Genomic DNA, 10,119 nt, shown 5'->3' with positions numbered 1-10,119 from the left:
TATCACAATATAAGAAGGACGAAAGAGCAAGCAAAACTAATCCAAATCCTAACAAATTTCATCTATCTTGAATCAAATAGAAAGGCAAAGCCAACACAAAAAGAAAGAGTTCATAAAAATGTTGAATTTTATATACGTTAACTCAAAAAAGTCTACACACTTCGTTATAAGTCGGAAATTGATTTCTTAGACTAAATAGTAAACTTGATAAACTCATCTTTAATAGAAAAAGTTTGAAAAATGTATTGTGATTACAATTAATAAGTTCTAAGGCAATACGTCTAGTAAAAATTCAATTAATGTGTACGTTGATTCAAGAAAATATGAAGGAAGGCAAATTTCACAATAGAAGAAGGATGAAAGACCATGCAGAACTAATCCAAATCCTAAAAAAATTCATCTATCTTGAATCAAATAGAAAGACAAAGCCAACACAAAAAGAAAGAGTACATAAAAATGTTGAATTTTATATACGTTAACTCAAAAAAGTCTACACACTTCGTTATAAGTCGGAAATTAATTTCTGAGACTAAATTTTAAAATAGATAAACTCATCATTAACATAAAAATTTTGAAAAATGTATTGTAATCACAAATAATATGTTATAAGGAAATACCTCTAGTAAAAATTGCATTTTTATGTACGTTGATTCAAGAAAATACGAAATTAAGAAAATTTCACAATAAAAGAAGGATGAAAGACCAAGAAGAACTAATATGAATCCTAACAAATTTCATCTATCTTGAATCAAATATAAAGACAAAACCATCACAGAAAAAGAAAGAGTTCATAAAAATGTTGAATTTTATATACGTTAACTCAAAAAAGTTTACACACTTCGTTATAAGTCCGAAATTGATTTCTGAGACAAAATTGTAAACTAGATAAACTCATCTTTAACTGGAAAAAGTTTGAAAAATGTATTGTAATCACAAATAATATGTTCTAAGCCAATAAGTCTAGTAAAAATTGCATTTCTATGTACGTTGATTCAAGAAAATATGAAGGAAGTCAAATTTCACAATAGAAGAAGAATGACAGACCAGCCATAACTAATCCAAATTTTAACAAGTTCCATTTAATTGAATCAAATTGAAATACAAAGCCAATACAAACATAAAGAGTTCATAAAAATGTTTATTTTTTATACGTAACTCAAAAAAGTCTACAAACTTCGTTATAAGTCGGAAGTTGATTTCTAAGACTAAATTGGAAACTAGATAAACTCATCTTTAACAGAAAAAGTTTGAAAATGTATTGTAATCACAGTTAATATGTTCTAAAGCAGTACATCTAGTAAAAATTGCATTTCTATGTATGTTGATTCAAGAATATTTGAAGGTAGTCAAATTTCACAATAGAAGAAGGACGAAAGAGCAAGATAAACTAATCCAAATTCTAACAAATTTCATCTATCTTGAATCAAATAGAAAGGAAAAGCCAACACAGAAAGAAAGAGTTCATAAAAATGTTGAAGTTTATATACGTTAACTCAAAAAAGTCTACACACCGAATTTTTTATCAATTTTTTACGATCAACACGTACAGGAGCTGTAGTGTTGCGTCGTTGTGGGCTGCTGTGGCGGTTCTTTGACTGTGTGTGCCATGTGCAGTTGTTGTTCTTCTTCAAACTCAATTTTATTTTTTAGCAAAAAAAAAATCAAAAAAGTCTACACACTTCGTTATAAGTCGGAAATTGATTTCTGAGTCTAAATTGTAAACTAGATAAACTCATCTTTAACGTAAAAAGTTTGAAAAATGTATTGTAATCACAAATAATATGTTCTAAGGAAATACCTCTAGTAAAAATTGCATTTTTATGTACCTTGATTCAAAAAAATACGAAATTAGGAAAATTTCACAATAGAAGAAGGATGAAAGACAAAGAAGAACTAATCCAAATCCTAACAAATTTCATCTATCTTGAATCAAACAGAAAGACAAAACCATCACAGAAAAATAAATAGTTCATAAAAATGTTGAATTTTATATTCGTTAATTCAAAAAAGTCTACACACTTCGTCATAAGTCCGAAATTGATTTCTGAGACTAAATGGTAAACTAGATAAACTCATATTTAACAAAAAAAGTTTGAAAAATGTATTGTAATCACAATTAATATGTTCTAAGGCAGTACGTCGAGTAAAAATTGCATTTCTATGTATGTTGTTTCAAGTAAATATGAAGGAAGTCAATTTTCACAATAGAAGAAGGATGAAAGACATGCAGAACTAATCCAAATCCTAACAAATTTCATCTATCTTTAATCAAATTGAAAGATAAAGCCAATACAAAAGAAAGAATTCATAAAAATGTTGAATTTTATATACGTTAACTCAAAAAAGTCTAGACACTTCGTTATAAGTCCGAAATTGATTTCTGAGACTAAATTGTAAACTAGATAAACTCATTTTTAACAGAAAAAGTTTGAAAAATGTATTGTAATCACAAATAATATGTTTTAAGGCATTACGTCTAGTAAAAATTGCATTTCTATGTACGTTGATTCAAGAAAATATGAAGGAAGTCAAATTTCACAATAGAAGAAGAATGAAAGACCAGCCATAACTAATCCAAATTCTAACAAATTTCATCTATTTTAATCAACTTGAAAGACAAAGCCAATACAAAAATAAAGAGTTCATAAAAATGTTGATTTTTTATACGTTAACTCAAAAAAGTCTACACGCTTCGTTATAAGTCGGAAGTTGATTTCTGAGACTAAATTGTAAACTAGATAAACTCATCTTTAACAGAAAAAGTTTAAAAAATGTATTATAAACAATTAATATGTTCTAAGGAAGTACGTGTAGTAAAAATTGCATTTCTATGTATGTTAATTCAAGAATATATGAAGGAAGTCAAATTTCACAATAGAAGAAGGACGAAAGAGCAAGCAAAACTAATCCAAATCCTTACAAATTTCATCTATCTTGAATCAAATAGAAAGACAAAGCCTTCGCAAAAAAAAAGAGTTCATGAAAATGTTGAATTTTATGTACGTTAACTCAAAAAAGTCTACACACTTCGTTATAAGTCTGAAATTGGTTTCTGAGACTAAATTGTAAACTAGATAAACTCATCTTTAACATAAAGAGTTTGAAAAATGTATTGTAATCACAAATAATATGTTCTAAGGCATTACTTCTAGTAAAAATTGCATTTCTATGTACGTTGATTCAAGAAAATATGAAATTAGGAAAATTTCACAATAGAAGAAGGATGAAAGACCAAGAAGAACTAATCCAAATCCTAAAAAATTTCATCTATCTTGAATCAAATAGAAATACAAAACCAAAATAAAAAGAAAGATTTCATAAAAATGTTGAATTTTATATACGTTAACTCAAAAAAGTCTACACACTTCGTTATAAGTCGGAATTGATTTCTGATTTCTGAGACTAAATTGTAAACTAGATAAACTCATCTTTAACACAAAAAGTTTGAAAAATTTATTGTAATTACAATTAGTATGTTCTAAGGCAATACCCCTAGAAAAATTGCATTTCTATGTACGTTGATTCAAGAAAATATGAAGGAAGTAAAATTTCACAATAGAAGAAAGATTAAAGACCATGCAGAACTAATCCAAATACTAACAAATTTCATCTATCTTGAATCAATTATAAAGACAAAGCCAACACAAAAAGAAAGAGTTCATAAATATTTTGAATTTTATAAACGTTAACTGAAAAAAGTCTACAACCTTCGTTATAAGTCGGAAATTAATATATGAGACTAAATCGTAAACTAGATAAACTCATCTTTAAAAGAAAAAGTTTGAAAAATGTATTGTAATCTTTTTTTTTGCTAGGTCAAAATGGTTTATTAAAGCAAAAAAATGTAATTACAAGAATTACAAAATGGGAGGCACTAGGCCTCCCCACCCCCATAAACCAAAGGGGCAAAAAAACTCTAAAAACTCATAAAATAAGCTTCTAAAAAGTAAAAAATATCATTGAGAAGAAAACTAGAAAAGTTATAATTGTTTTCTCCCCTTATTTCCAACTCTAAACTTCTTCTTCTTAGGAATGAGACCAGCAATTATTTCAGTCAAATCATAGCCTCCAGAAAGCTCCTTGTATTCATCTTCATAATCATCATAAGTTTTATCATAGTCATAATCCTCTTCATTTTCATCTGAAGCATAATTACCACCCAGAACAAGTTTAATAGGAGATTGAGCTTTCTTCTTTGTTGACATTCTATCCATTTGATCCTTTTTTCCTTGAAATAGTCATGTCTAAAGGCCGGATCTCTAATGAAATTAGCACGTACTTCTTCAATCTGAATAGTACTTTCCTCCTCTAGTTCCTCCTTAGTCAAAATATTATCCATTCCAAAAAATGTATTGTAATCACAATTAATATGTTCTAAGGCAGTACGTCGAGTAAAAATTGCATTTCTATGTATGTTGATTCAAGTAAATATGAAGGAAGTCAAATTTCACAATAGAAGAAGGATGAAAGACCATGCAGAACTAATCCAAATCCTAACAAATTTCATCTATCTTGAATCAAATAGAAAGACAAAGCCAACACAAAAAGAATGAGTTCATAAAAATGTTGAATTTTATATATGCTACCTCAAAAAAGTCTACACACTTCGTTATAAATCGAAAATTGATTTCTGACACTAAATTGTAAACTAGATAAACTCATATTTAACATAAAAAGTTTGAAAAATGTATTGTAATCACAAATAATATGTTCTAAGGCATTACGTCTAGTAAAAATTGCATTTCTATGTACATTGATTTAAGAAAATACGAAATAAGGAAAATTTCACAATAGAAGAAGGATGAAAGACCAAGAAGAACTAATCCAAATCCTAACAAATTTCATCTATCTTGAATCAAATAGAAAGACAAAACCAACACAAAAAGAAAGAGTTCATAAAAATGTCGAATTTTATATACGTTAACTCAAAAAAGTCTACACACTTCGTTATAAGTCTAAAATTGATTTCTGAAACTAAATTGTAAATTAGATAAACTCATCTTTAGCAGAAAATTATAGGATCATATAGAGGTGGTTCTAGTATAGTTTTTTTTTTATAAGTCAAAAATTTGTATTAATAGATAACAAAATTTACAAGAAATAGTTTACAAGAAAAAAGGTTACAGCAACCCCAAAAACTTGAAACTATTTGAACCGAAAATAATCAACATTAGGATGTTCAACAGAAATTAAGAAAGGTGGTTTCCCATTGTAGTGAACTCCCACTTCATTACTCAATAAACAACCCCGCTTTTCCATTGCATCAGCTGAAAAATTCACCTCCCTAAAAGTGTGAATGAAACGTATAGACGTATAGTGTCTACAGATCAGAATCCATCTATTCCTTGCAAACCATGGAATGGAATTATTCTTGAAAGCTTCAACAACTCCCATAGAATCAGACCGTATACAAATACGAGAAAAACCCCATTGCATAGCCCACTCCAAACCAACAATAATGCCATACAATTCCGCTAAATAGTTCGTCTTGACTCCTAGCCCAATACTCATAGCACCAAGAACTAAACAATGCTCATCCCTAGCTACTACACCTGCACCCGCAACGCCTGGGTTTCCTCTCGCCGCTCCATCACAACAAATTTGTAATTCATTAGCCTCAGGCGGTAACCAAAAACAAGCCACAGGATGATGCCACTTCACACTATGGTGTTGCACTCTAAAATAGTTCAGAAGAACAACATCATCATCACTATTGTTCATATGACCCTTGAGCCGAATTGAATAATCTTGTATCAACTTCAGAACGCGCTTATGAAAGATACTCCAATTAGGCTTCTTATCCTCGAAAACAGCCTTGTTCCGCAACTGCCATAGCTCCGACCTAACAACAAGGTTGGAAATAAGCCACAGATCACGGACAATATGACTCCTTCCTTTTGCTGCTTTAAAAGAAACAATAAGGTTAGCATTAGGTTGTAACTTGAACACATCAACTAGCCAATTCCAGGCCCTTGTAGCAAAGCAACAGTCATATAACACATGAGTAAGAGTTTCCTCTTGAACACCACACAGACAGCATTTGTTAGCAAGCAAGATCTTGAACCTGCGCCTGATAAGGTCATACGTAGCACATGCTCCACGTAAGAATTTCCAGTTCCGAGTAGCAAGAACAGGATGAACTTCTTTTCTCCATAAAAGTTGCATACCTTCTAACCGAGCATACTTCTGCCGAAGCAACTCAGTTGCAGACTTAACGCTGAACTCACCCTTCAACTCCAGCATCCATACCCTAACATCAGATCCACCCATAGGAATTGGCATCCTATTCAACTCTAGACCAGCAGCAATCAAGTATTGCAAGTGAATTTCAGGAATATCCCAAAGGCCATCCTTTAAAATATCACTAACTCTAGCTGTTGCATCGAGAGAATAATCATTTAGCACTTCAGCAATACTAGTCTTATCAAACCAAATGTCATAATAAGAGAAGTATCTCTACCATCACCAATTAAGACCTTAGTATCCTTTTCCACACAATTATACACACTCCTTAAACCAGGCAAAATAGAAGATTTAACCCCCGAATGCTTAATACAACCCTTACGATCAAATAATTTTGCCTTCAGGAAAAGAGCCCACTTCTTTGTAGAATTACGAATCTTCCACCAAAGTTTAATAATAAGAGCTTTGTTCATAGTGGCCATACGAGTTAGTCCGAGACCCCCCTCCTCAAAAGGGCAACAAATTTTATCAAAAGCCACTACCACTACACGATTAATGTTCGAATCACCAGACCAAATAAAGTTACGGATAGCCCTCTCACATTGAAGAATAAACTTACGAGGACACTTATAAATAGCCATATTATGAATGTAATAACTGGCAATAACTGATTTAACAAGAACAATGCGATCATGAAAAGATAATAACCTCCCTCTCCAACCAGCAAGCTGATTTCTAATCTTTTCAACCACATTGCTAATATGGAGATATCGAACAATACCTGGCATAATTTTAACACCCAAATAGCGGTCCGGAAAAGTAGCTACCCTCATCCCCAAATAAGATGCAATATAATTACACCAACTCGAAGAACCACCACCATAATAAATCTTACTCTTTTGACGACAAACAGTCTGACCTGAAACACGTTGATATCTTCCCAACAATTCTACAAGATTATGAATACTTTTGGAGTTACCTTTACAAAAAATCATTATGTCATCAGCAAAGAAAAGGTGAGTAGGAGAAATACCATCTCTAGTTACCATGGGCGTCATCTTTTTATCACGAAAAAGCTTCGTAATATTTCTGCTAAGAACATCCTCAATCAAGACAAAAATCAAAGGGGAGAGGGGATCACCTTGACGCAAACCTCTGTTAATTTTGAAGTAACCCTCCGGACTACCATTCAAAATGACAGAAATTCTAGTAGACTGCAAGATATTAAAAATCCAAGCACACCAATTTTCAGAAAAACCATACTTACGGAAAACTTCAATCACAAAAGCCCAATTTACCGTGTCAAAAGCTTGAGAAATATCAAGTTTAAGGCCAATGTTGCCATCCTTGCATTTATAATGCAACTCATTAACCATCTCCGACGCCAAGCTAATATTCTCATGAATATTTCTCCCTTTCATGAAGGCAACCTGTTCTTCAGACACAAGCTTATCCAAAACTGTACCAAGTCTAGTAGCTAGGATCTTAGTAAAAATTTTGAAGAAAAAATTACTAAGACCAATTGGTCTGAAATTTCGATGAGTATTAGCACCCCTTACCTTAGCCAGCAAGATGATAAAATATGAATTAACACCATTTGGAATACTACCCGCATTCCAACAATGAATAATGGCCTTGGTTAAATAATCATGAATAATATCCCAACAATGACGATAGAAACAACCAGAGAAACCATCCGGCCCTGGGGCACTATCCGCACTCAGATCAAAAACAGCTTGCTTAATTTCTTCCGGGGAAGGAATCATATCCATGGCGTTGCTCTCCTCAACAGAAATTGAAGCATGCTCAAAATCAAATAAATCCCCTTCTATCACCGGATCTTGGCCATTGAACTTATCTTCATAGAACTGAACTACATGATTACGAAGCTTCTCATAATTTGTCAAACAAGTCCCATTCATATCAACAAGTTCCGAAATAGTATTAAAACTTTTTCTAATTCTAATACTATTATGAAAGAAACTGGAATTACTTGAACCCTCCACCAACCATTTGTTCCTAGACTTTTGCTTGAGCATAGTTAACTGTTGCAAACGAGTATCACCTAAAGTTTTCATAGCATCCTTCATTACATTTAGTTTAGCAGTATTACTAGGATCCTCATCTGAAATAAGAGCTTTTGTCTCAAAACGAAGTTGGTCTTGCTTCAAACGAGAATTCACATTACCAAAAATCCTCAGATTCCAATCCTTCATTGCAATCTTCAGCCGCTTCAATTTATAAGGGAAAATAAAATCAGGAGAACCATGAACAGACAAAGTCCAATTCTCATTGACCATCCGAAGAAAATCCCCATGTAAAAACCACATCTTTTGAACACGAAAAGGAGCCCGACAAGGCCTAGGAACAAAAAAAGGATAACCAAGAAGAGTAGAATGGTCGGAAACTTCCCTAGGAAGATATTTACACCGCCAATTCTCAAATTTAGCAAGCCAAGCCGCATTAATAATTGCACGATCCAACTTACTAATAATACGCCTAGTACCAGATTCCCTATTACACCAAGTGAATTTGCTTCCCAAGGAATCCGATTCAAAAAGATTATTGTCATCCATCCAATCACTGAAATCATCAATAATAGACGATCTTATTTCCAAGCCACCTTTCTTCTCATTCAAACGCAAAATACAATTAAAATCACCTATGACCATCCAAGGTGTAATTGAATCTTGCATAACTAATTGCCGCCAAAGCATGCGCCTAGTAGTTTGAATGTAGCTAGCATGGACAAAAGAGATATACACACCATCAACCGCAATTGTAATAGCTTTTTTACTAGAATTAAATACAGAAACATGAAGCCCATCCTTATAACAAACCCAAAGATTTGCAATACCAGAATTAGCAGAATTATTAATAATAAACGAAGAATAACCTTCAGAAATTAGCCTCCTCCCAAAATTTGTTGAGCACGCCACTTTTGGTTCAGCAAGACCAAAAACTTCTGGATGGAAATCTCTAATCAGCTCCCTAAGCTTAGAATGTGTTGTTGTACGGGCAACACCATTGATATTCCAAAAAAGAACCCGCATAATTAAACTCTGGGTTGGAGTTTATTATTTAGCTTCAATTGCTTAACCGAGTTTGAGGAGGATTTAGGAACTGATTCCTTACGAGCACGAATACCCAATGTCTCATCCGAGTCTGACAAGGAATCCTGATCCTGATCAGTTAAAGCATTCAATTTGTTTTGCATATTTATAACCTGCTGCCTCTTAGCTAATTTTGTAAGCTCACCAAGTTTACCGAAAACCAAAACATCATTGCCAGCCTTGTCACTTAGGATGTTAAACTTGTTGTTAGAGACAAATTCTGAAGATTCTTCAAGCGCATTACACAAAGGTGTTGACGAGGATGTAATATCAATCCTAGCAGGAGGAGGAACTTTAGTTCTTGCCAATTCAACATTCCCCCTTCCTTAGCATTCAAGCTTGAGGTACTCAACGACCTAACTTTACTAGCTAATATTGAATGCGTAAGAATGGCTTGCTTGTGTTTTTCAACCTCAGCAGATGCCATACGCAAAACAACTTCAGATTGAGCTAAACTATCCTGAAACTGTTGTTCCAACTCAACAGTGTCACTGATGCACAAAACATTATCAGCCACATTATTTGAAGTACCTTCACCAACGTGAGTAATCTTTTCAGGCACAAAAGGAATAGACGGAGCTGTCTTTCCCTTTTTCTTTCGCCTAGCTTCTTTCCATTCCGTACCAGCATTGTTATCATGATGCTGTTGCTTGTTAACTAACACAATAGCCTGGTGCGACTCAGCAGCAACTTGCGGAGCTTTGAGAGCTTCACCCCTTGTTTTCTTCCTACATTCCCCATCTGAATGCCCAATAATGCTGCACTTAGAAACTTAAAGTGCTATAACGCTCCACATTTGGCATAAGTACTATTGAAATCGGTA

At 33.0% G+C, this 10,119-nt stretch overlaps 1 protein-coding gene across 1 annotated transcript; it reads right to left on the bottom strand.

Moving 5' to 3' along the window:
* Positions 1 to 3,980: 3,980 nt before the first annotated feature.
* LOC113295587 lies at positions 3,981 to 9,236 on the bottom strand. Its single transcript, XM_026543918.1, has 6 exons — positions 8,614 to 9,236; positions 7,743 to 8,544; positions 7,482 to 7,613; positions 6,461 to 7,397; positions 5,235 to 6,374; positions 3,981 to 4,090 (listed from the first exon to the last, which is right to left on the bottom strand). Exons 1-6 carry the CDS (start codon positions 9,234 to 9,236, stop codon positions 3,981 to 3,983), a joined length of 3,744 nt encoding a protein of 1,247 aa, XP_026399703.1.
* Between the last annotated feature and the right edge of the window lie 883 nt (positions 9,237 to 10,119).

Source organism: Papaver somniferum, chromosome 7 (genome assembly GCF_003573695.1).
Source record: "Papaver somniferum cultivar HN1 chromosome 7, ASM357369v1, whole genome shotgun sequence".
In the NCBI taxonomy this organism is placed as follows: domain Eukaryota; kingdom Viridiplantae; phylum Streptophyta; class Magnoliopsida; order Ranunculales; family Papaveraceae; genus Papaver; species Papaver somniferum.
This window is presented reverse-complemented; position numbering and strand designations above follow the sequence as displayed.

Bases quoted from the DNA above. Each gene is read 5' to 3' on its own strand.
- LOC113295587 (XM_026543918.1), bottom strand. From the start codon at position 9,236: ATGCGGGTTCTTTTTTGGAATATCAATGGTGTTGCCCGTACAACAACA. The intron at 7,398-7,481 runs GTAAATTGGGCT...AATATCTTGCAG, and splicing joins TTTCTCAAGCTTTTGACACG to TCTACTAGAATTTCTGTCAT. The intron at 4,091-5,234 runs GTAATGAAGTGG...ATGATTATGAAG, and splicing joins AAAGCGGGGTTGTTTATTGA to ATGAATACAAGGAGCTTTCT.